The following is a 27805-nucleotide window of genomic DNA, read 5'->3' as shown; positions in this document are numbered from 1 at the left end:
CACCTCAGCTACTCTTGCTATCAACGCACTAAATTGTCAGTTCCATATGCTGAAATTTCAGCAACATACCTTGGAATTCCTTAAACAAAAAATGTCTTCCTTTCCTGCTTGGCCAGAATCTAAGGATTTGCAAGCCTTAATGCATTCTACAAGTGAAGTAACTAAACGCACTTTGCACTGTGGTTTTGACACCCTAGAAGCTTATTGCAGGGCAGCAGTCACTGGATCTGTCATTAGGAGACATGCATGGCTTAAGGAACAACCCCTGCCAGACCATGTCAAATCCAAATTGTTGGATGCCCCCTTGAACAAAGATAACCTATTTGGCACTAAGGCAGAAGAGGTCTTAAAAAAAAGATGGAAGAAAAAGCAAAATTTATGCAAACAGTTAAGGATTCCTTACAGGTTCAGCAGGCATTGTCCTTTCCTGCTCTGAGTAAACTGGCCCAGCCTAGGCCCTGTGGAAACAGACCCCCAACAGCAGCCCCATGGAATGCAGAGATCTAAGCAGTGGGCTACCTCCACTTCAAAACCAGGGAGTTCTAAGCCACTCCCTTATGGTAAGAACTCAAAATGACTCACCTCCACCACCCCCCCTGCCCACCTTCATTTACCCATAGGAGGAAAACTCTCCTTTCACTCAAGCACCTGGGCCACCAGTACCAAGGACCAATGGGTTCTGAAGATTGTGTCCCAGGGATACAAATTTTCCTTCCACACCTTTCCAGCCCCAAAAGGGTTCCCAGATCTACCACCAAATCAGTGGGCAGAGGCTCAAAAGCAAATCCTTTTCCTGCTCTCTATGAGGGCAGTAGAGCACATTTCTGCAGAACAAACAGACCAAGGCTTCTACTCCATACTTTTTCTGGTGCCCAGAAAATAAGGCACCTGGCACCCCATCCTCAATCTATCCATTCTAAACACCTTCCTGGTGAACCCAAAATTCAAAATGCTCACCCTCCAGCAGCTGCTACCCATGCTCTCCAAAGACTCTTGGCTGGCCACCTTAGATCTAAAATAATCCTACCTCCACATTCCTATCAGGGAATCATGCAGGAAATATCTCCGCTTCAGGCAGGATTGCTACACTTTCAGTTCTCTGCACTTCCCTTTGTCTTATCTACTGTTCCCAGAGTTTTCACAAAATGTTTGGCTCTGGCCATTGCCTTTTGCAGACAAGTATTCAAATTTACCCATACTTAGATGACTGCCTTATTCGGGCAGACAGCCAGGAAAAGCTGCTCAAGCACATGGCCTTGTTAAAGACCCTACTAACCTCCCTGGGGTGCACAATGAAAAGAAATCCAAATAGGTGCCCACCCAAAAGATTATCTTCCTGGGAGCAAATCTGGACACAGCATCCCAGATGGCATACCTTACACCGGTGAAACAAATTTTCCTGACAGTCTGCTTTTCTCAACTAGCCACCAGGCCCCAGCTATCTGCAAGGAAGATCCTGCAAGCTCTAGGGTTCATGGCATCTTGCATACTTACTCATTCCATATGCCAGACTGCATATGAGAAAACGTCAGTGGTACCTTAAAGAGCCTTTGGTGTCAACACTCTCAAGACCTGGAAAACTCTTCTACCTAGAATTCCTTGCCTCAGAAAGGATTTTCTTTGGTGGTCAGCAGCATGCTCCCACAACAAGGGACTGCCCTTCTCCCCAGCCACCCAGACCCTCCTCACAGATGCATTAGACTGGGCTTGGTGTGCACACCTGGATGACAGGTGCATACAGGGACAATGGAGCCCACAGCAAATACCTCTGCACATCAGTCAAAAAGAGACTATGGCTGTGCATCACGCCTTGATAGCTTTCAAACCCCTTTTCTCTCCAGGGGTTCTCCTGATCAAAACAGATAACACCACTGTAATGTGGTACATCAACGAATAGGGAGGGACTCACTCCTACCCTCTGTGCAGGCTGGCCATGACCCTTTGGCTCACAGTCTCTCCCCTGCAACTACACCTGCTAACACAATACCTACCAGGCTCCCTCAACTCTCTGGCAGACCAATTAAGCAGAAGTCTTCAGGACCCACACGAATGACAAATCAACAGAATTACCTTCACCCTAATAACTCAGAAATGGGAAACCCCAAAGGTCGACCTCTTTGCCTCCCACTCTAACCATCAGCTCAGCAAATTCTGCACCAGGGAGCATCACTGCATGGCTTGGAAAGTGGATGCCCTGTCCTTCACCTGAGTCATTCTATCGGTCTATGCTTTCCCCCTACCACTCATCCCCAGAGTTCTGTTCAAAATAAGGGAGGAAAAACCAAGGACCATTCTCATAGCTCCAGACTGGCCCTGACAACACTGGTACCTCTGCTGCACAGCCTGTCCCTGCTGCCTCCTTGGCATCTTCCTCAGATTCCAAACCTCCTGACCCACAGGGAAGGGGAATTCATGCATCCCCAATTGCAGACACTCAATTTGGCAACTTGGCTTATTCCTTAACCCCAAACCAATCTGCCATCCTCAGTAAACAGGTTCTGGATGTTATCCATGAGGCCAGACGTCCTAGCACCAGAAAGTCTTATTTGGATAAATGGAAAAGGTTCTGCACCTGGATCCAGGCTAATGGAGCCAATACGGCACAGCCCTCCATCCCCCTCATCCTAAATTACTTAGCTGACCTACTACAGAGTAGAGACTCTTTCTTCTCTATAAAAATTCATGCCACTGCTATTTCTGCTCATTTTCCCACTGAGCAGCCCCTTTTCTCACACCCTTTGATCAGACCAGTTCCTCAGAGGGGCTAGCAACTTGAGGCCCCCCATAGGGGCACTAACACCAGCTTGGGACCTTAACTTTGTCGTGGAAAAGTTCACCCTGCCCCCTTTCAAATCAGCTGCTTCTGCAGAGCTAAAATTTCTCTCCTGGAAGACAGTCTTCCTTCTGGCCATCACTTCAGCCAGAAGAGTCTCTGAGCTGCAAGCACTTGCAGCTGTGAGAACCCTTCATCATCTTCCATGCAGAGAGGGTATTCCTCAGAAGTAACCCATCTTTCATGCCCATGGTGGTGTCCAGTGTGGCTCTCAACCAATCCATTCATTTGCCCACCTTCTTTCCTAATTCCCAGAACAAGGGGGAAATGATTCTTCACTCTCTAGATGTGCACAGACAGCCCAGATTCTATCTGGATAGGACTAAATCCTTCAGAAAATCTGATCAATTATGTTTATCTTTGCTACAGGGGCTGAAGGCACAGCCATCTCCAAGCAAAACATTTCCAAATGGATAAGCACATTGCATCCATTTCTGCTACAAACAACATGGAAAGCCTCCCCTCAAGGGGGTCAGGACACACTCCACCAGAGCAGCCTCCACCTCTGCAGCTTTCCTCAGAGGAGTCCCCACCAGGGACATCCTGTAGACTGCCACCTGGACATCTGTTCACATGTTTATCAAGCATTTACCACCTGCCTCTCTTCTCCAAATATAGGGCAGGGTTTGTCTCTGCAGTCTTGCAGGTCATCCTAGCCAGCCCCTAGTTTTCTTGACTGCCTCCACCCATTTACTCAGCTTTGGAAATCTACCCAAATGTGATGACTGTTAGCCAATAAATTGAATTTTGGGTAGGTCTGTTTTTGGTTTGTGGAGGAATATTGTGTGACTGGTTAAGTTGGTCTTTCACTTGAGACTCCCCTATCCCTTTCATTTTGCCTGTACTTTGATATCTTCACTGGCAGGAAAGGCAGGTACAGGTTATTTCTTGATACATGGTTTATTCTGAACAACAAATTGGATCTCTTGCATAATTTCTGCTGCCTACTATTTTCAGGGCTTTTCTTGAGTCTTTCATAGTGAGTTTGAAGTAGTATATATTTTTTCAGCTCCTTCTTGCTTGTCTTTCTTGCAGATGATTTCTAAAATTTTCAAACACAGCTTAACCTTACCACTGTCTTTCTCCACCTTATACATGACTCAGTTACATTACCCTGTGTTTTTTAGTTGGTGCATCTTTTCTGCATTTGCCTTCTGCTCATTTAGATCCTCTACCTTTTTCTTTCATTAGTTCCCAAGATTGTTGTTGAGTGATTTTCGTTTTCCCCCCTTTCATACTCTGGGTATCTTCATTATGCCTTGCTTTATTTGCACCACCACAAAACCCAATTAGCAACCCTTTTGATAGTATATGGCAGCTTTATTTTCCTAACATTGTTCCTCCTGAAGTGTACAGACCTCATTCAGTGTGTTCTTAGATGTTCTTCATTCCACATTGCTGCAGTCCTAACTATTGGGTAGTCCAGTCAGCCAGTATACCAAAACACCAAAGTATAGAGTCGTTCCGTCTGGCGCGCATTAGCATTCGCCCAGGACGCTCAGCGTACGCGTCACGCATGACCCATATCAGCCATATCCTTTTTCTTTTTGGGGCAGATGCCGATGCAGAAGCAGTGTTGCAGTTGGCGGTCTGAAAGTTTCTTGAAGTCAGAGTTTCAGATCCGAAAGTTGTGTTGGTCTGCTGGGGGGAATTTTTTTTTTTTCTTTCCTCAGTATTTAACCGGATGTCAGAAAAAGTGAATAACTGTATTTTTGTGGGAAACAGATACCTCATAGGGATTACCATACTTTGTGTATACCTTGTTTAGGGCCTGAGCACGACGTTGTTGGATGCCGCTCTTGTGCTAGGTTTGTGCCAGGTTAGTGTTGGGAAGCGTTGTAATTATAAAAAAACTGTTACAGGATGTATCCTGAAGTAGGCCAGCCTGAAGGGGCTTTCAGGTGGCTGTTAAGGTGGTTAGGTTCTGTTTCTAAGGCTTAGGCCTGCTTTAGCTTCAGTGTCTTTGCCTAAGAAGCATATGCTAAAAATGGCAGAGGATTTGATTACAATGATTAGAGGTTCTATGCCCTCCTGATAAGAGGCCTAGGTGGAACCTGAGTTTGAGAGATTAGAGCAATGTTCGGAGGCTTCTGAGTCTTCAGCTGAAGACTTGCAGGAGTATCCTCCTTATTCTGATTCTGATGTGGATGATTCTACTCCTTCAGCTTCGCCTCCTGAGGATTTTTCATTTTCAGAGACTCTGCATTCCATGAGGGAGCATTTTAAATGGGAAGGTCAAGATTTCTCTGATTCCAGGAAGAGGCTTAGAGAATTCTTGTTTTACCCCAGCATAGGCCTTTAGCTATACCTGCTGTTCTGAATGTGGTAGAAGATGTTTTTGCAGAGGCTTCCTGAATCCTGACTCTTTGCCTCCTGCCCCAGTTAAACCGGATAGGTACTATAGGGTGCCTGAAGCCCATAAGTATCTTTTAAGAGTCCTAGGCAGCAGACCCAACTGTCTCCTCAGGGGCCTAAAGGTGTGAAGGCTTCTGTGGTTAAAAATCCTGTTCCTCCTGATAGAGGCAAGGGCTTTGGATAGATGGGGAAAGAAAGTGTATACTTCTTCCACTTTAGCCATGAGGGCGTTGAATTGTCAGTTTCATATGTTAAAATATCAGAATTATCTCCTTTCACAATTGAAGTCTAAGGTGGATGATCTGGCTGAAGGTATTGAGTGTAAAGAATTGCAGGATTTAGTTCATGTTTCTGAACAGGTGGGTAAGCATTCCTTGCAGTGTGGTTTTGATGCTGTGCAGGCCTCCTCGAGGGTGGCTGCTACTGGTTCTGTCCTTCGTAGGCACGCCTGGTTGAGGGATCAGAACTTGGCTGAGCATGTTAAGACAAGGATTTTGGATGCTCCTTTACAGTCTGATGTGTTGTTTGGTTCGCCTGTGGAAGCAGTTTTAAAGAAAATGGAGGACAAGGCTAAGTCTATGCAAACTGTTAAGGATTTTTTGCAGGTGCAGCCTCCGAAGTTTAGTAGAAATTGGCCTACTACGGGGTGGACTTATCCTGCTTATGATTCCCAGTCTAGGGGTAGGTCTAGACGTGGTAGAGGCAGAGCTCAAGGTTCTTTTAGGCCTAGGACAGGGAGTTCACCTGCTCAGACTTCTGGTGAGGGCAGGGGTCAGTCCGCAGACCCAATGACCTGCCTTTTCAGCTGCCAGTACATTCTCGCCTGGCAGCACCTTTGGGAGGAAGGCTGTCTCTTTTCAAAGAAAATTGGGATTTAATTACCCAAGACAGATGGGTTCTGGATATCATTCACCACGGTTACAGGTTTTATTTCCATACCTTGCCTCCTTTCAAAGGCATGCAGACATTCCTCCTCTACAAAGAACAGAGGCTCACAAGCAAATTCTCTGTTGCTCCAAATAGGGGCTATTCAGTCAGTTCCTGTGCCAGAAAGGGGCCTAGGATTTTATTCTCGCCTGTTCCTAGTACCAAAAAGGGGAACACGTGGAGTCCAATTTTGGATTTATCTATCCTCAACACTTATCTGGACATTCCCAAGTTCAAAATGTTGACGTTACAACAACTTTTACCTCTGCTGGGCAAAGATCACTGGATGGTAACTTTAGATCTAAAGGAAGCTTACCTTCATGTGCCAATAAGACTAAGTTGCAGGAAGTATCTGCTGAGCTGGAAATTCTCATTATCAGTTCTCTGCATTGCCCTTTGGCTTATCTACAGAGTATTCACAAAGGTTCTGGCTCCAGTGATAGCTTACTTCAGGCTAAAAGGAATTCAAATCTATCCTTACTTGGACGACTGCCTGATTCTGGCTCAAGAAAAGGAAGACCTTCTACAGCATTTGGAATATGTCATAGCAGTGCTAAGATGCCTAGGGTATTCTGTGAACGAAATAAAGTCCAGTCTAGTACCCTCTCAAGACATGTGCTTTCTGGGTGTGAGACTGAATACAGCAGCCCAGATGGCCTTTTAACCCCGGACAAACAAAAGAATCTTTCCAGTTACTTCCATCACCTATCTCTTCCGTCCGGCTGACTGCAAGGACAGTCCTTCAAGCCTTAGGGTTCATGGCATCTTGTATTCTGGTGCTTCCCAATGCCAAACTGCATATGAGGAAGCTACAATGGTATCTCAAAATCTGTGGACACAGCACTGCCAGGATTTGGACACTGTCATTCAAATAATACCTTGCATTCAAAAGGAATTTTTGTGGTGGGCTCAGGAATGTCACCTAAACAAGGGACTCTCTGTGACCCGCCAGAGGCAAGTCAGATTCTAACGACAGATGCCTCAGATATTGCTTGGGAGCTCATCTAAATGGAAAGTGGATACAAGACAAGTGGCCTGCCAGACTACAGCATCTACATATCAACATGAAAGAGATGTTAGCAGTCCAGTTTGCATTAATGGCTTTCAAGGAGTTACTTCTTCCAGGGCAGGTGTTGATTCTAACAGACAACACAACTGTCATGTGGTACATCAACAAACAAGGGGAACACATTCTTACCCATTGTGCAGACAAGCAATGATTTTATGGGAGACTGCCAGTTTGCAACTAACTCTTCAGGCAAGGTTTCTGCCGGAGCACAGAACTCCTTAGCAGATGTGTTAAGCAGACAAATCATGGATCCCCACGAGTGGAAACTGGATCTTCATGTATTTCAAACATTGACAGTGTCATGGGGAACTCCAGACATAGATCTGTTCGCTTCTCCACTAAACCACCAGCTGCCAAAGTTTTGCACAGGGATTTCATCACACAGCTTGGAAAGTGGATGCTCTTTCTTTCAGTTGGAAAAATCTTCATGTGTATGCTTTTCCACCTCTGCCTCTTCTCCCAAAGGTGCTTCTAAAGGTCAGACAAGACAAGCCAAGGATGATTTTAATAGCTCCAGATTGGCCTCGCAGCACTGGTACCCATTACTGAGGAGTCTGGTAAGGAAGCCTCCATGGCCTTTACCCTTGATTCCACACCTGTTGTCTCAGAGGGACGGTCGCCTGCTCAATGTCAAGCTTCACTCTCTTCATCTAACAGCCTGGCATATTCTGTTTTGAAGGACAGCAGGTCTCAGCTTCCTCAACAAGTTTTAAATGTGATTATGGAAGCCAGAAGACCTAGTACAAGGAAAGTGTACGCAGAAAAATGGAAGAGATTTTTGTTTTGGACTGCAGCAAAAAATTTTGAGGTTTCTGAGCCTAATTTGAGTGTGGCTCTTCAATATCTTACTGAGTTATTGGACAAAGGTTTGTCTTTCTCTTCTATTAAGATTCATGCTGCAGCAATTTCAGCTCACTATGATTGTGACCCACCATTGTTTTCGCATCCTTTGTTCAAGCAATTTCTTAGAGGGGCAAAGAATATAAGACCCTACTCCTGCTTGGGACCTCAATTTTGTGTTGGAGAAACTTACTCTACAACCTTTTGAGCCTGCGGCTACTGCTGAACTGAAATACTTGTCATGGAAGACTGCTTTTTGTTGGCCATTACTTCTGCTAGAAGGGTTTCTGAGTTGCAGGCCCTTATGGCGGTTGAGCCTTTTTGATTTTTCATAAGGATAGGGTATCATTACGCACTAATCCTTCCTTTATGCCTAAGGTGGTTTCTAGTGTGGCTTTAAACCAAACTATTCATTTGCCTACTTTTTATGCAGATCCCAAAATAAAGGGAAAAGATTTTGCACACTTTAGATGTACACAGGCAATTCGTTATTATTTAAGCAGGACTAAGGATTTTAGGCAGTCTCAGCAGTTGTTTGTTTCTTTTGCTTTGAGTTAGGGCAAGCCTGTGTCAAAACAAACTATTTCTAGGTGGATTGGGTTTTGCATTGCATTTTGTTATTCCCATCATGGCAAGGATTCCAGCTGGGATTAGGCCTCATTCCACTAGAGCTACTGCCACTTCAACAGCATTTCTAAGGGGGGTGGCAACTAAGGATATTTTGGAGGCAGCTACGTGGAGTTCAGTGCATACTTTCTCTAAGCATTACCACCTTCCTCTCTACTCTAAGTCTAGGGGTTTTGCCACAGCTATTTTGCAAGGCATGTTATCAGCTCCTGCTTCCTTATGATTTGCCAGCCTCCCTTACCTCTGCTTTGGGATTCTACCCAATAGTTAGGACTGCAGCAATGTGGAATGAAGAACATAGTACAGTTTTGTACCTACCATAAATGTAGATGTTCGAGGATCCACATTGCTGCAGTCCAATTTACCTCCCTCCTGCCCCTCTGAGTTTAGGGGTGGTTCTGTAGGTGAGATTATATTCTGGTACCTTTGTATATATTGTATATATTTTTGGTGCAGGTATGTTTGGTGTTTTTGATTTTGGCCTTGTCTTTTTAGGGTCTTCTGACATCTGGGGCAAGAAAAGACTGAGGATATGACGTCGGTCATGCGCATTAGTACCCTGACGTACTGACGTCAGTCTAATGCGCCGTGACCGACGTCAGCCATATACTTTGGTATTCGGGCCGACTGGACAGCGGACTACCCACTAGTTAGGACTGCAGCAATGTGGATCCTCGAACATCTACATTTATGGTAGGTACAAAACTGTACTTTTTTTTGTACATACTTAAACCTCAGTATCCAGCAATCACAGCCACTTGGGGGGGGGGGCAGGTTATTTTGACAGCTGCTTGTAAGCAACCAGGTCATCACCACCTAGAACCTAATGAATTCAGAACCTTTTTAGTTGTCTTGTCATCTGTTAGACTTTTGTATTTCTCTTTATCCCCCCCCCAGATGCCTGAGGTTTGAACTGACTTTTCAATTGGCTTGTGTTAGCTGCATGCAGTTATGTGGCCTAAAATTAAGTTGCTCACAAATGTTTGCATGCCTCCTTGTCTCCCTACAAAGCATATAATGTGCAAGTGGAAAACTGCAGCCAGCTGACAAATGTCTTCTAACACCAGCCTTTTTCTCAGGGGTTGCACAGGGCTGGTGTTAGCATTTTGGGGGCCCCCCAGCAGATATCAAGTTGGGGGCCCCCTGGGCACATCAAGTCTACATATTACCTTGTCACTGCCACCTTTCCTAAGCAACATTTTAGTTCATACTGCAAACTTTTAGGAGTATGAACAGACTTTACCCTACAATATTCTTACATAACAACAGACTTGTGTACCACACTGTGTTGGCCCATCTCACCAAGGGACATTTACAGTTACTGGCATTTAGTTGCAACAATGATATTTTGCAGCAACTTTATGTACAGGTCTGGACTTAGGTGAAATGGCACCCTAGACCTACTGTTTCAGCACCCTCCCCGACACACACACACACACACACACACACACACCCTCCAGTCTTCCACTGTTTTTCCATCATCTTGGGCACACTACTATGCACACTACTGTTTTCTTCCTTTTCTCTCATTTTGCCTTACTCTTCAGCTTTTTCATGAAGCCATAACTCCCTGTATGCTCCGAAGTGCATTTAAAAGATTTATTTTTCTTTTTACACAATCATTTCAACCAGTGATGACTTGAACAGAAATTATGATTGTGGAAAGAAATTGTGTTGCTGTACAGCTTTAGTTTTCCTTGCATCCTTTCAACATGTCTTTCCTGACAAACATAGCATAGTAATAACCATTTAGGAAATAACTCAAATAAGCCAGGGCCCAAGAAGCCATAGGGTTATAGATGTTCTAGGATGTATTTTAGAGCATTTTCCCAGCCTTTTAATCCAGTGGTGACCTAAATAAAAAAAACATGAGTAAGAAAAGAATTTCAGTCTTATTTTTTTTTCTTTCAAGAAAGACATACATTGTACCCTAGACTCAATGCTCAAAGATGACAAAATTGTAGCAACAATAAACTGATAAGCTAGTTGTCTGGATACACAAGTCCTATCTGGGAATTGCCTACTCCCCCCACCCCAAAAAAAAAAAAAAAAAGACTGCCTAAGCATCGCTCTGGTGTTAGCTTGGTGGGATGAAAGCAGAGGTTCAAACTGCTACAGTAATGTATTTCAAGTCACTGCAGACATACATATACAATAGCTTGCCTCCTCACTCCAAACTGTCAAAAGCAGCTGCCTGTATGCATTCCTGAAGTGTGCTTGTGAGGAAAGTGAAACAAATAATAACTGCAGTAATGTATTGTACATTGCTTTTCCTAGACAGTACGCTGCCCCTACACAAGCCATAGTAACCTTCTTTGTACACCTCTGAGGTCTGTGAGAAAACTAAATTAAAATAATGACCACACTGTCCTGAGTCCAAACACAGCTATAATGACCTCATCTGCACACCTCTAAGGTTTGATTGTGATAGAAATTAAAATAGTAATAACCAACCACCCCACACACGCGCGCGTGCACACAACCTACAGCAGCTTCCTGTACACACATATGCAAGCAGGGCTGGTATTAGCATGGCTGCAGTTGAGGGCAGAGGCCATTATCAGCTTTATCCTAACAGAGTGATATCACAGCCTGTTCAGGTTAGAGCGTAATCAGAAAATTAATACATTTTTTCTCCTCACTTTTCTCCAACCAGCAACAGCTTTTTTGGGGTTCCTACAAAGTCAAGAATGATTGTGAGTCCTCTCTATCCATTTATATAATCTAGGGAGTTGGGGCCCCAGATTATTAGAAGATCTAAGTGTCCAAATGTTCTGTGATATACTTTATGCCTCACTTTTGAAATATAATTACTTATTAGCTACATTTTTACTGATACCCAGAAGAGTAATGTATGTGTCCTGGCATTACTGGGTGTGCACACAGATAAAAATCACTGATACTTGTTATACGCACACTTACACACAAACACATACACACAACCATAAGCTGTAGTGGTACTAGTTTTGTATCACAGGTACTGGCACACACTAGACCAATGACTGCTGTTTAGCAATTAACAAACAGTAGCAAGTGTAAGTCACTTTCATTTACCTCAATGAGGAGTAATGCAAACCTGTCACTGTTCCTGATTTCACAGACCATCCCTGATTTTGCTCATAATTTTGCTCTGTCCTTCGTAAAAAGTTTGATTGGTTTGTGAATCATTCAGGGCAACAGACAGTCAATAAATCCAGACATCAGACTTTTATACTTATTGAGCAAAAAATGCATGTTGATGCAAAATGTGTTATTCTGTTAACTTTAATTGAATTAGTGATATTTAAAACATGTCCCTATTTTAAGCCTTTATTCTGGTGTTATTGGTAATGCACTGAACTCTTCAGCAAAGAAGTTGGGAGTTATAGTATCTGTTCTTCTGCCAGTATTTATAAACCTCCCTGTACAAGAAAACTATCCCTGAAGATCAGAAGCATCAGCTGTTCTTAACCTCCAAGATGTGCACTGAGATCAATCATGCTGGACTGATGATCCCTCTAGTGCTTACCTTGCCTATGTTCATTACCGGTTTAGTATAACAGAGTCATATCATAGCCCTGTTCAGGTTAAACAGCCTAATCAGGAAATTAATACGTTTTTTCCTACTCATTTTTACCCAGTCAGCTGCAGCTTTTGTGGGGCTCCCACACAGTCAAGGATGATTGGGGGGCCCCTTGCATCCATGGGTATTGCAGGTACCTAAAGCTGGATATGTTGTTGGTTTCAGTGGAGAGAATGTGTACCAGTAGGGTTTAACTAAGGCAGGGGTACTATGTCAGTGGTAAAATGTCTAATGGAATTGTGAAAGTTGTTGCTTGATAAAACACTTACTATAACCAGCAACATCTTTGTATTTTAAAGGAGATATAAATAAGAGTTATTACACACATGGTTTATTAAATATGCAAGATTCCTATACTAGCTTTTGTTGTTTTGACAGACATGTTACAAAATGTCAAGATAAAGATAACTTGCAGTGGTTGGGGGGCCTCCCAGGAACATGGGGCCCCCAGCGACTGCATGGTTCACTGGTGCCTAAAGCTGGCTATGCGGTTGCACATAACGTAAATAACTATAGCATTGTTAGAACTGTGTGCAGCTGTTATCTGGGCTGCTTATCACTTTGGGGGGAGGGGATGACAACTGAGTGATGTTATCTGGGCTGCTTATCACTTTAGGGGGAGGGGATGACAACTGTATGATGTTTCAGAAGAAAGAAAATAGCCAGCTGTTAAATTAGTGAACAGTAAATCTAATTATATTGATTTCAGTATTTGTTAATCACTTTCAAAACACTAATTCATATCCAGAAACTCTGCACAATACAAAATGCAATTTAGCTAATGCTCTGAAATGTCCACTAATTCAACTTGATTGTTGTCATAAGTTATACATGTATCAGGCAAAAGAGCTGGAAGTAAAAAAATGTTTTTCCATTCTTATTTCAAGCTTACTTTTATATGCACATTAGGTTCATGGGTGCAGTGCTCATTTTGTTTGTCTTTTCGGCTTTTCCCGGTTAGGGGTCGCCACAGCGGAACTCTGGTCCGCTAATGATTGGCAATAGATTTTTTTTATGGTGCCAGCCCAACCTTCAACGAAGGCACGGCCATTTATGCATGTCTTTCGAATGCCACTCGACCGCGGGGAGGACATGCAGACTCCACACAGAAGGCACTCCAGACGAGAATCGAACAGGAGAACCTCTTGCTGTGAGGCAGCAACTGTTCCGCTGCACCACTGTGGCTTTGTTAAAATGAGCTTTTGCACAGAATTGTAACCTTCTGTGCATTTGCTGTTCTTAGGTTGTTACTAGACTAACGATCGCTAGGGCCCTTACAAGCCTATACATGTATCCCATATTGTTTGGGTCATAAGTGTCATTGAGGGGGGAGGGCATTTTAGTAGGCCTGTATTTTAGTTAGGATAATACTTTTCTTATTGATGGCCTCTGTCCATAAGGGAAGTGAGGGTCAGACTGGGGGTAAATTATGATTTTCCATCCAATTGTCAAGGTTTTGTTTGAAAAGGGTCAGGGACAAACACTGTTTTACATGGATGGGGGAGCCTATTCCATAGTGCAAGGATCTTTTGGGACATGTCTGTTCCTCCAGCATATTTTGTTTGCACAAGCAAAGATCAGATCCCTGGATCTAGTGTTTCTGTTGCTGTTTGTTTTGCACATGTGCAACAGATCTATCAGGGATGGATCTAAGGAAGCCCTGTAAGTCAGGCAAAGATACCCTCTCAGCAGCTGGTAGGAGACTGAATACAGAGACATTGCCTTTAGGCAATTGGTGTAGGATAAGGGTATTCATGACCTAAATTCTCCTGGTAAGAAACCCTTATGGGTGTTACAACTGTAGCAAGTGTCTGACATGCCAAAGGGAACATGGTATTCAATGATAGGTCTGATAAGGGCTGAGTAGAGTGGTACTATAACTTGTTTGGACCTGTATGCCATACCCTTCCTATAAGTTGGGTGTCATAGAATGATCGTATTCTCTTAGCTATGTATCGGTCAAAGGCCAGATTACTGTTCATCTGTGTTCCCAGATTCCTTACTGCTGGTTTGACTCTTAGGCGTATTCTAGCGATGGAGTAATTAACTTGTGTTGACAGTTTTCCAAAGGGCATTATAATGCATTTTTTTAGCATTGAGTTTTAGAACATGACTTTGGCACCAGTCATTTCTCTGTGTTAAATCCACTTGCAAGATGTTGTGTGTTTTGAAAGTTTGGTCCATGAAGTTGATGAGCCAGTGGCCTTTAATGTTGGTGTTTTCTTCCGAGAAGTAGATGCCAAACAGGAGTGGACCTGCACATAGCCCTGGGGTACTCTGGTGACTAGTCTCTTGGTGGAAGTGGTCTCACCTATTCTGTCTTCTTGGGTCCTGCCTAAGAGCCAGCCATCAATCCATTATGCAAGCATTTACACCTAGCTCAGACAGCTTGTTAAGAATGCCTGAGTGGAGTATTGTATCAAATGCTTTAGCCAGGTCAAGATGCACTGTACACACTGTTTTACCCTTGCCCATTACTTTGGTGACTCTCTCAAAGAAGTTTACCAGGTTAAATATGCATAACCTTCCATTCGAGCCCGATTGGGAGGGGTCCAGTGTCTGTAGGTTGCTAATGTCATTGTTTATTATTTTCATGATAATTTGTTCCATGGCTTTGCATATTAGGCTTGTTAGACTGATGGGTCTTTAGTTCCCTGGGTCAGTTGATGGTCCGCTCTTGTGGAGAAGAATGACTGTTGCAGTCCTCCATTCATTCACTTGGAATGTAGCCTGTTTAAAGACGATAGCTGAAGAGTGCCTGTAGTGGTCCTGCTAGGTCATGTTTTAGACTGTTCAGGAGGCAACTGGGGATGATGTCGATACCCATGGAGGTTGTGGTCTTGACTTTAGTGAGTGCTGGTGGAACTGGGGAGTGGGGGGGGGGGGTGAAGTTTGAGCTGAATTTATTAGCCAGTAGATTTGCTATGTCACCTTGATCAGTTTAGGTGTTACCATTCACCATCCTTGACAAAGTAATGTTGCCTCCCATACTGACAGATATTGGATCCCCCTGGAGTGACACCAGAAACTAAGCTAATTATTAAAATCTGTCATTTTATGTTCATACTATGGCACCATCCTTGGCAAAGTTAGAATCCTGTGCAATGCAAGGCTCATACCTATCTTTGATGCACATTCCCAGAGATCTGTTCAGCAGAGAAAGTCACAGCTGACAACAGTGAACTAAAAGAGGCATATCTTTGGGTTTGTTTACCTTAAGCTTCCCCAGTGTCCAGTCATGCTGAGTGCTTGTAGCAGGGTTGTGAAAATGCTGGTTCCTTTTATGGGGCAACTATTATTTGTAGAGAATTACCCATTTTCTTAAAGACTTTGACACATACCTCTCAGCTGTCAAGAAATTTGCAGAATGCCCGAGATTTTTGCATTAAACCTCATTTACGTTTTTCTGGTATATCACTGAGGATTACAGTCAATCAGTAATGCTAGATCTTGAGTTCTATACTTATTGTTCAGAAAATGCATGTTGATTCAAAACCTATTAAGTTAACTTTCTAAGTAAATTAGAATAATATTTAATAATTGTTCCTTATGGCCTTTGCCCCCCCCCACATTATTTTTGGCTCTGTCCAGATTTCTTGAACAAATGAATTGAGAGTTGTGCTTGCGCATGTGAAGCCCATAAGAAAGTGGTACACAGGTGAAAACTAATGTAACAGATGAAAGTGGCGATTAAATATGCAGGATTTTTCTGCAGATTTATGGGCCTGTCTTTTTCCTGATTAGTTCTCACCCATGCAGACCTCATATCAAAAATATAGTAAACCTGTCCTTGTAGAATCACTTTACTGTCTTCATTTAAGAAAATAACCTGCTGTGACACAGGAAATGGTACTAGCTTAGTGTATACTGGGTTCAAAGTGTAATGTGCACCAGAAGTGCATGCTTGCACTATTTTGCAGTGACTTTCTTTGGAGTTTTTCAGCTCTGTTTTCTGTGCTATTTTTGATGGTGGTTCATTACAGTGCAGCATCCAGAGTATAGACATTATACAAAACAACTGACCATTTACGATACCTTTGTGTAATCAGGGAGGCAGTATAATGTTTGCAGTGGTGGCACGGTCATTAGTTCATGCACAAGGCTTTTACAGTGTACTTACTGCAAATGCTAGTGTACATTACAACTAAACTTATTACAAATTGTATAACTACTTACATAGTATTGTCTTGCCTGTGCTGGCCAGATCATGATTGAAAAGGGTCCTTAGACCTGTTCACCTACCTAGTTAATAAATGTTAAATAAGACATTTGGGTGTTCAGGGTTGCTGTCTGGCAGTAGTGTCAGTTGTGATGGTGTGTCCAGGAGTACTGATGTTGAAAAGTCGATAGTTGTATCAATGTGTTTAGGATGCTTGCTATTTTGTTTAAACTATTCGGGTCAGGTCATCAGAATATAAGGACACCTAGGGAAGGGAACTGATTTGCAAACATGTCATATTGCTCTTCCCAACTTTTCTGATGTTATTCCTCTTCTTTTTTTGTATGATTCTTGGTGAAAAAAGGACCCAGAATTTGTTGTTTTTTCCCCTCAAAATTTCTCTCAGTACATTTGAGAACAGCATATCTTACAATGTGATAAAAGTGACGTTTTCTCTGTAGTCTGGGTTTAGTGGCATAAGTATCCTGATATGCCTTTTCACAGTAAATGTATTATTCCTTGCATGTTTTTGTCTGCATTATTGGTGAGCATTAATTTCTGTACAGTGTTAAATTCCTAATCTGGCAACTGATAGTAAAGATGTTATCTTTCATTCCCACAGAGAAAAGGAGAAGCTAGAGGCAGAACTGCTGGCCAGACAGGTATTGTGAACCAACTAGTTTATAAAATGTATTTAATTGCTTTCACTTCCTGTTGCTGTCAGTACTGATGACCACGTAAATGTATTTATTTTTGCCTCTTAAATTTAGCTCCACTGAGTTTTTTTCAAAAGAACCTAACTACTTTGTGCTTACTTTTTATGTTTAAAAGATCATCATTAAATCCTTTATCCTAATGAATATCATACCTTCTTTGAGAGAGTTAGTCAAGCTGTGGGGCAAGCTGTCCACACAGTATATTGACCCAGCCAAGTCATTTGATGCCATACTGCATGCAAATAAATAATAAGCATGTTGAAGAAGCTCAAATTGACCCATATATGGTTAGGTAGATAGCCAACTGGCTTAGAGACATGACCCACACAGTACAGAGTATGAAGTGCTTCCTCTGAGAGCATCAGTGGAGTTTCACAGGGATCTGTGCTAGGACCTCTACTATATTTGGCATCCAATTCTCAGATCTTCACTTGTCAGATGAGGATATTTGGTTAACAAAGTTCACAGATGACTGTAATCTGGCAATATTCATCAGGTCCTCCTGTGACATACATGCGCTCACACCTGTAGGTAGTTAGTGTAATAAAAATGAACTCAAGTTGAATACCAAAATGTGCAACATTATATTATTTTGGTAAGCATCCTGTAGCTCCAGCCTATAGCATGGTTAGCACACCACTTCAAAATGAAAAGATCTAGAGAAACCCGGGCACATGGGTGGACCGTTCTCTGGCATTTGACTATTGCGTTGCAATGGTGATTATAAAATCCTTTTACCTTGCACAACTCATAGCAAAATGTATTTCTTCTTGATCAAAAAAGCCCTTCCCTCATTGTACTCCATTTTGATTTGAATCAAGTATAATGCCTCATTTGGGATGTCCTTACTAAGCATATCAAATAATTGGAGATACCCCAGACGTTTGTAACTAAAAAAAAAAAAAAAAAAAAAAAAACTCAGGGGCTTAAAAGATTTGAGCTACAAAGGTAGACTGTGGAGGTTTTATCACTTTATTCCTTTTCTTAAAGACTTCTTAGACTAGACATTTGTTTTGTTTATAGGGCTATAAAGGGATCCAGCAATTCAAGAACTCTTGTTAAAAAAAAAAAAAAAAAAAAATAGTCCAACTAACACCAGGCCAGATATGTAAATCTACTCCTGAAAGTAATTAACAATAAGAAGGGATAGATTTGTCACGCAGTGCCTTCCCCCTTTTCTGGAACAAAATCTCTGTCCAAGTTGCACAGTGTAATGCACTGTATACGTTTAAAAAGGAGCTGGTTCAGACCTCAATGAATGATTTCTCTCCCTCTGTACAAACCTGTGTTTATTAGCTGAACATCCCACAAGTACCCACCCCCTGCATTTCTTCACTCGAAAGATTGAGAGGTGGAGTATGAGGACCCTTTACTTTTTGAAGGGTTTGTGTTTTCTTATTGTTTTCTACCTTTCAGAAGTCATCTTTGCAGTACTACCTTGCATTACATTATATAGATGTCATGGCAGAAAAAGACAAGTAATTTTAGCTAAGCTGTCCTACTTTTATGTAGTTAGTATATTACTTTTGCTGCTCCTTTGCCCTTTTTAGTCCACCATACATCCCATGCTTTCTTGCAGTCCACTACCTTCTCAGGGATAGCTGTTGCATTTATAAGTTAATACTGCTGCCATTCTTGTCTGCCCTGTTATATGTTTTTCCACTTTGTTTGCACAGTTTAAATTTCTCACATATCCTTTATTAGTTTTTTTTACACCTGTATTTACTCAGTGTCTTCTGCCATGTTCTTCGTGTTTCACTGTTGCAGTCATCACATTTGGTTTATCTGCCTGCAGGTAGCCCTCAGTCGGCCTGAATACCAGAGTGTTTGGATTTCTGCGTCGGATGCTGTCGCTTTTTCCATGACGTCAGGTCATCAGGGGTATAAAACATGCAGCCAATGCCATTGCATCAGTCTTTCTTGCCGTGAGGTGCCCATAGCAGAAGCAGTTCGCAAGTGCCAGTCAGCCGACTCCTGAAATTTTTGTTTTCGAGTTTCAGACCTGAAGCCTTCAAAAAAGATAAGTACCCCGTTGGGGATCCGTTTTTCTTGCTCTAACCGATGTCAGAAAAAATTAACAATTGTCTTGTCTGTGGAAAGCAAATACCCATAGAGATTTTCATTCTTATTGCATCGCCTGTTCAGGCCCAGACCACGACATCCCTCGCTGTCGGTTTTATGCCTTGTTCAATGCCCGAACTATTCGTCATCGGGCTATTTTTGTAGCTAAATACTTTCGTTCTCAATCTCCGTACTCTGAAATGGCTTCATTAAGCCATCCGACTACCGATCTTCTGAAAAGAACGTAAGGATAAAGACAGAGACAGACCACATAGGTCCAAAACTGCTGACGACACTTCGATAAGCTAGTCGCCTGTCTGCCGGTACTCAGTGAGGTGCTTTCGCACCCCCTGATACCCGCTACTACAGATTCGCAGGCCTCTACTGAGAGCCATTCGGAGTCTGGTATGTCGTGAGATGCTTCGACTGTGGAACCTGCAGATGTCTCTACCTTGGATGGGTCCATAGCCACTGTTCAGGCACCAACTTCTGAGGGTGTATTCAGGCCTACTGATTTTCATATCAAACTGACGACTTCGCTTCAAGCTAAGAATACCGAATTCCTCAGGCCTAAAGCTCACACTAAGCCTAGAAAACCGACGACCATAGCGCATTCACAGGCCCAATTGCCTCAAAAACAAATGATCAGAATGGCTGAAGACCTTATTACCTTAATTAGGGGAAGCCAGCCTTCCCCCTCTAAGAGACCTAGAACTGATTTTCTTTCTGATTCTTCTGATCAGGAATCTGATATCTCTGTTCTTTCTGACTACCAGGATTTACCCTTATCTACTTATGAGGATTCTGATGCAGGGGATTCCATTCCTTCTGCTTCCCCTCCAGAAAATTTTTCTTCTGGTGAAATCTTGCATGCCCTTAGGGAGCATTTCCGCTGGGAAAGCCAGGACTATTCTCAGTCCAAAAAGAGACTTGGGGAATTTTTAAACCTGTCTCATACAGGCCTCTAGCTATCCCTCCTGTTCTGGAGATTGTAGATGATGTCTTGGAATCCAGCCTTACCCCATACACTTTGCCTCCAGCTCCCAGGAAACCTAACCAGGTACTACAGAGTACTTGACTGTCACAAATTCCTTTTCAAGAATCCTACTGCAGATCCAGAGACCATTTCCTAAAGACCAAAAGGCATTAAGGCTACTACTGCCAAAAATCCTACCCCTTATGATAGAGATTCTAGAGCTTTAGACAGATGGGGTAAGAAGGTATGTACTTCTGCTACTTTGGCCATTAGGGCTTTAAATTTCCAGCTTCATATGTTAAAGTATCAGCAGCATCTTATGGGTTTAATTAAACGGAAAATGATGTTGATTCCTGACTGTGCTGAACACAGAGATTTACAAGAGTTAATGCATTCTGCTGACCAAGTAGGTAAGCATACTTTGCAATGTGGTTTTGATGCTTTAGAAGCATCTTGCAGGGCTGCTGTCACTGGGTCTGTACTTAGTAGGCATGCTTAGCTTAAGGAACAAAACTTGCCAGATCATGTTAAAGCTAAATTACTGGATGCACCCTTACACCAAGAGCACCTTGTTGACAACAAAGCAGAAAAAGTCCTCAAAAGGATGGAGGAGAAAGCTTAACTCTGTGTAAACTGTAAAATATTTCTTACAAGTACAGCCACCTAGATTCAGTAGACATTGGCCTTCAAAGAACTGGTCCTTTCTAGTCCCTTCCAGGCCTTCAGTCCAAACCCAGGAGCAGCAGACCACCAAGACTTCAGTCTCAGGCTATGCACAGATCTAAGCAATGGGGGGCCCCCACTTCCAAAGCAGGGAGTAGTAAGCCACCCCCTATGGAAAAATGGCACAGTGACTTATCCTTAACTCTACCAAGCTTTGCTCAACTACTTGCTCCCTTAGGAGGAAAGCTCGCCCTGCATGCAAAAAAACTGGGAACTCATTACCCAAGACAAATGGGTTTTAAACATAGTTTCCCTAGGATACAGATTCCATTTCCACTCACTCCCAACCCCAAGTGGATGGCCAGACCTCCCCCCAAACCAGTCGGTAGAGGCCCAAAAACAAGTGCTCTACCTCCTCAGTATCAGGGCTGTTCAACCTGTCCCAGCAGAACAAAGGGGACAAGGTTTTTATTCAAGACTGTTCCTGCTTCCCAGAAAAGAAAACTCCTGGCGTCCTATACTGGACCTTTCTATTCTCAACAACTTACTGGTGGTTCCAAAATTTAAAATGCTAACTCTTCAGCAGCTACTTCCTATGCTAGCCAAGGATGCCTGGCTGGTTACTCTGGACTTAAAAAAAAAAAAAAAGCATACCTGCATATCCCAATAAGGGAATCCTGCATAAAAATTCCTACACTTCAGGGCAGGCTCAATGCACCATCAGTTCTCTGCACTGCCCTTTGGCTTATGTACTGCGCCCAGGGTATTCACAAAGTGCCTTGCTCCTGCCATTGCATTTTGCATGCAGAGAAATATTCAGATTTACCCATACTTGGACGATTGCCTGATTCAGGCAGAGAGTCAGGACTTGCTATTACACCACGTGGCATTTGTAAAGAGACTTCTGACTTCACTGGGATACACCATCAATGAGAAGAAATCACACCTATTACCCTGCCAACAGATTGTATTCCTGGGAGCAAGCTTGAACACAACTTCCCAGATGGCATTCCTCACTCTAGAGAAACACGTTCATTTGACAACCTACTTCAAACTACTGGCCACAAAAACCCAGCTATATGCAAGGAAAATCCTGCAAGCCCTGGGGTTCATGACCTCTTGCATTCTGTTAATTCCATATGCAAGACTGCATATGAGGAAACTTCAATGGTATCTAAAAAGTTTATGGTGTCAACATTCTCAAGACCTGGAAATGATGATTCCTATTATTCCTTGTCTAAGGGCAGAGTTTCTTTGGTGGGCAGAGGCGTGCTACCACAACAAGGGACTCCCTTTCGCTCTACCCCCTGCCGCCCAAACCTATAGCATCAGACTATGTATAGGGGGCTCACATGGTAGGGCAGTGTATTCAGGACAAATGGAACCCAAAACAGTTGCACCTGCATATCAATCAAAAAGAAATGTTAGCTGTACAGAATGCTCTGACAGCCTTCAGAGACCTTAATCTTCCAGGACAGCTATTAGTAAAGACAGACACCACAGTTATGTGGTAATTAAACAAGCAGGGGGGAACCCATTCCTACCCACTCTGCAGACTACCCATGGCTCTGTGGAACATAGCCTTGAGCTACCAAGTGAACCTACAAACTCAATGCCTGCCAGGTAAACTAAATTCACTGGCAGACGACTTAAGCAGAAATCTCATGGACCCACACAAATGGAAACTGGAACCCAAAATATTCAAGCTGTTGAGGAACAAATGGGGGACACCAGAGGTAGACCTCTTTGCCTCCCCTCAGAACTATCAGTTGAACAAATTCTGCACCAGAACTCCCCACAGTCAAGCTTGGAAAGTGGATGCCCTGTCCTTTACCTGGGAAAGCCTCTCAGTTTATGCCTTTCCCCCTCTGCCTCTCCTCTTGAAGGCTCTAATAAAGATCAAACAGGACAAACCAAGGACAATACTGATTGCACCAGACTGGTTTCAAAACTTCGAATGTTCTAATATCGACCCCTATTAAGCGAACACTTACAACATCGAACATGCAGAACAGCGAATTTTTTTTCCTAGGGAATAAATTTGCTGTTCCAAAACACATACACACACAACACAAGCATACCAAACAAACAGCAATCCACACACACCTAAAATCTTACATCTAACCCTACACTAAACTGTACATACACCACTAACTATCCACTTAACTTAACCCAAACCCTAACCCTAAGGTCCGTCACTATCGCACACTCACCTCACCCGTGCCCTAACCCTAACTCACGTATTCCACCCTAACCCTCACGTCCACACAATCGCACACTTACCTGACCCGCACCCTAACCCTAACTCACTTAACCCGCCCTAACCCTCACGTCCACACAATCGCACACATACCTAACCTGCGCCCTAATCCTAACCCACTCCTAATCACACACTTACCTGAACCAAACCTGTAACTTTCCACCACAGCGCTGAAAATAGTAAAACAACAGAAATGGACAACCAAATTCTTTCCCTAGGAAAAAATTTGTTTTTTCTGTAGCTTCGCTATTTTCAGCGTTTGTTAAATAGGGGTCGATATTAGAACATTTGAAGTTTTGAAACTTCGATGTTCTAATATAGACCCAGCACTGGTACCCTCTTTTGCGCAGTCTGACAGTGCTACAACCTTGGCACCTGCCTCAGACCCCTTCCCTGCTGTCCCAGCAGGCGGGCCAGATTCTGCACCCTCAGCTTCAAACCCTGAACCTTGAAGCCTGGCTAATTCCATGAGCTCACCTCCAGCAACCCTCAGTAAGCAGGTGCTGTATGTCATTCTTGAGGCAAGGAGGTCTAGAAAATCCTATTCAGAAATGTGGAAAAGATAATATTCCTGGAGCCAGGCTCAGGGGATGGGCACAATGGTGCCCAGCTTACCTCATATTCTAGATTATTTAAGAGAAATGCTCCACAAGGGCCTATCTTTCTCTTCAATTAAGTTTCATGCCTCTGCCATATCAGCACATTATAATACTGAGCCACCCCTTTTCTCTCATCTCCTGCTAAAACAATTCCTTAGAGGGGTCAAAAATTTAAGAACCAACCAGAAGGGCTCCCACTCCAGCCTGGGACCTTAATTTTGTATTGGAAAAACTCACCCCCCCTCCCTTTGAACCAGCTGCTACAGCAGAGTTGAAATTCCTTTCATTGGAAAACAGCTTTACTTCTAGCCATCACTTCAGCAAGAAGAGTATCCGAACTGCAGGCCCTCATGGAGTAGAACCCTTCAATGTCTCCCATGTGGACAGGGTTTCCCTAAGGACTAATCCATCCTGTATGCCCAAGGTGGTGTCTAGTGTGGCTCTAAACCAGTCCATTCATTTGTCTACTTTTTTCCCTAATCCACAGATTAAAGGGGAAAGGATACTGCATTCTGTGGATGTACACAGACAGCTTAGATTCTATTTGGACAGGGCTAAGCCTCTCAGAATATCTGACCAGTTGCTAGTTAGCTTTGCTGTAGGGGCAGAGGGGAAGGCCATTTCAAAGCAAACCATTTCTAAATGGATAGCACATTGCATCCATTTCTGCTACAAACACCATGGAAAACCTACCCCACAAGGAGATAAGAACACATTCCACCAGGGCTGCATCTACCTCTACTGCATTTCTCAGAGGAGTCCCTACCAGGGACATTCTGGAAGCTGCAACCTGGAACTCTGTACATACCTTCACCAAGCATTACCACCTGCCTATCTTTTCTAAATCTAGAGCTGGATTTGCCACAGCAGTCTTACAGGGACTTATTGCTAGCCCTAATGTTCTTTAAGTACCTCCACCCTTCCTTAGCTTTGGGAATCAGCCCAGAAGTGATGACTGCAACAGTGAAACATGTAGAACATAGTACAGTTGTGTACACTTACCATAAATGTAGATGTTCGAGTGTATTCACTGTTGCAGTCCTGGTTACCCTCCCTCCAGCCCCCTGACTTTCTCTAGACTTTTACCTTTCCTCCTTGTTTGGCATTTATTACATCACGTGTATTTGCTTTTTGCTGGGGGTGTTCCATACCATATAATTGCTTCCTATTGTGGGGGCACCTGATATCTGGGGCAAGAAAAACTGATGTAATGGCACTGGCTGCATGTTTTATACCCCTGACGTCATGGAGTAAGTGACAGTATCCAACGCAGATATCCGAAGACTCTGGCATTCAGGTCGGCTGAGGGCTACCTGCAGGCAGATAACCCAAATGTGATGACTGCAACAGTGAATACACTCGAACATCTACATTTATAGTAAGTGTACACAACTGTACTTTCTCTGATACACCTACCTTTACCCAAGTCTTTCTGCTGCAAAGCCATAACTAGGATGATGGCTGTCCCAGCAAAAGCTGTTAAGTCGTGCAGTCATCGGAGTGCCAGTGGCATGTGTGTGCAATACAGGTATTGATATATGAAACTGCAAAGATATGGCTTCATAAATGAATGCTGATACTGCATTTGTAATTACTGCAGAAGGGCTCAGTGTGTGATACAGTAACTGTAGTCTGTACAAAGTATTTCTTACAGTTTTATCAGTTTGTATAGCTACAGAAGGGCAGATGAGCTTTTCATTTTTTGTTCTTCAGTTTTAGGAATAACTTTTTTGTCCCTTCTTTTAGGGGGCAATTTGGGGAACTCTGCAGGATGCCAGATGACCTAACTTTGGTTCTGCCCTCCTGTCAGCCTGCTGTCCTTCCCAGGCAATCCTTCACTTTGTTTTATGGCATAATCATAATATGCATTTATAATTTAGGCCTGGCTCAAGGGGGGGGGGGTTGTGGGCTACAGATTCTGTCTTAGCTATGTATGCCCACATTCCCCCAAAAGTCAAAGTCCCTACTTTCTATCACTTCTGAAAAGCCCAGGCATTGTCCTGGCCACCTACTGTACATTGTCAGTGCCTGTTTTGCATTTTTTTGCCCAGTTATTGGTACTCCTGTATTGTAACATGTGCACATCTGACATCCATGAAGAGATTTGTCACTTCCTGGTTTGTCTTAACTTATCTGGGACCTGGAACAGTTCTGCATGTTGCTAGTCCATTTTAGTCTGACTTGACTGCTCACCTGACATTCCTGGAATTTAGCCTGTGATGACTAGATTTCCTCCCTTACCCTTCTCACCTGCCATTTTTGCTGTCTACTTCTAAGATCTACCTCCTCTGTGCACCACATGAAAGCTGCCTTTTCCCTCCTGTTCTTATCGTAAGCTGCCTGAAAGTCGATCACTGCCTCCTTTCTTCCTGCTGGACCCGTTACTGCCTACTCCTTTCTCTTCCTTGTGTCCTCCTTCCTTTTCCATTCTGCATCTGACACACTTGCTGGTTCCTCACCTGGTTTCCACTACCGATCTACTTTTCAGCCTTGACATTTTCCTCTCTAGTCATTGCTCCTTTTCGTACTTCTGTTGCCTCCCTTTTCTCTGTTCCAGCTCTCATGTCCTGCCTAGTCTCCCTTTTCTTCCTGTTTGCCTACATTACACCTTCTCAGGTTGTTATTACCTTGCCTATCACTGAAACAAGTGCTGAGTTCCCCTGTGACTCTTCAGCTGAGCTACCTGAATTTGTAGCAATCCAAGTCCTCCTGTAGGTTTTGCATCCACCTCCACCAAACACTGCTGCATCACACCTGCTTCATCTTGGCCACCTCACTTCTCTTTCAGCCCATTTTTTTTTTTTTTTTTTTTTTTTAAAGTCTTTGGCTCTTTTTTTTTTCTTGTTTTTAAAAATGTGAGTACATTCTGTATACATTTTTTTCTTACTGACTGTTTCCCAATATGCTCTTGATTCTACCCAACTAACAGCTGCTTTTTTGGTGCCTTACCTATACTAAATCTGTCATTCTCCCTCGTCTGAGTTGCCTGATTGATGCAGTCCAGTATGCTTTGATCTCTCATGTCATTCTGTCCTCTTTGAGTTTTATTACAATGCACCATTCTAGGTTGTCTTACATTGAGTTTAAGGATGGGGAAGTTGTCTTTTTTAGGAGCTGTCTCTACTCCCAGACCCTATTTCCAGCTTTCTTCTTTTACATCTGTGATGACTCACCACTGGACCAGTAATCAAGGAGCCTCAGTCCTCACCACTGGCTCCTGTGGGAAAAGTTCACTGGAAGGATAACATGTACACACACAGTATTTCCAAATGCAGCCCTCTGCATCAAGTGCAATTTCTCTTAAGAGCACACACAGACCAGAGTCAGTCCAGGCCTGGTTTCTCCCTCTTTCTCCAGATCCCCAGTAAAACTCCCCACTGGCACAGCTATAGAGTTGAGTCCTTAGCCAGGGTTCCAAGCCAAGTCCTCCAATACTCTCTGTCCAACCAGTGCTTCGTGCCCCTGCCCAAGTTGCTGACACACACACTCTTGGAGGTTTGTTTTACACACACGCACTTGGGGAAAGGCTAGCACAGGTTTACTAGCTATGCCCCCTTCTGCCCAGACTGTAACATAGTTACCACTGCCACCAGAACCCCTTGCCAGCTACTTTAAGGCCCTTAACAAAGGGTGTCCAGTTTTACTGTGTAATAATAGTAATACAAATGGTAGTTTGACAAAGGGAAAGGCTGTTAGGAGTGGCCCACACAGTGCCACCAAATAAATATGCAAGGACTGTCAAAACTTAAATATCTCTACAAAGATCAGCTACAATGAAAAGTTTAAATATATTTAATAATAAAAGAACAAGAAAGTACTAAGTATATATTCACAGTGATATCAGAGTTCAGAACCACAGGAAATATTTAAAATAACATTGCAGGACAGGCTCAGAAAAATATAGAAAAACAATATCTAAACTAAGCTTTACTATATTCCTGACTATATCTAAGAGAATCGCCACACCCCAACAATTCACTCAACAGAGCAAGGCAGATGACGTGGCATGTGATCCCCCGTCAGGCCCAAAAAAGAACACAGAATGCTCCATCCCACTAAACAACTCATCAAAACAACATCCAAAATGCTACCTCTGGCATAGCCTGCAGAACAACACCACCTCCAGTTGCCCGACCTCCAGCCCCCATGCAAACCCCC

The 27805-nt window shown here is 43.2% G+C and overlaps 1 protein-coding gene across 1 annotated transcript in view; it reads left to right on the top strand.

The window, feature by feature from the left end:
• The window catches only part of LOC122804987 (unconventional myosin-X-like), a 2302513-nt gene that overhangs the window by 1375574 nt on the left and 899134 nt on the right, over positions 1-27805 (top strand). Inside the window, exon 20 of the mRNA XM_044075233.1 lies at positions 16995-17034. Within this exon, the coding sequence (XP_043931168.1) occupies positions 16995-17034 (40 nt within the window). The remainder of the gene's footprint in view (positions 1-16994; positions 17035-27805) is intronic.

This window comes from Protopterus annectens, chromosome 6.part0, assembly GCF_019279795.1.
Source record: "Protopterus annectens isolate FY-2018-M chromosome 6.part0, PAN1.0, whole genome shotgun sequence".
NCBI classification, from domain to species: Eukaryota; Metazoa; Chordata; order Ceratodontiformes; family Protopteridae; genus Protopterus; species Protopterus annectens.
The sequence above is the reverse complement of the archived record's forward strand: the minus strand, read 5'-3'. Positions and strand labels throughout refer to the sequence as shown.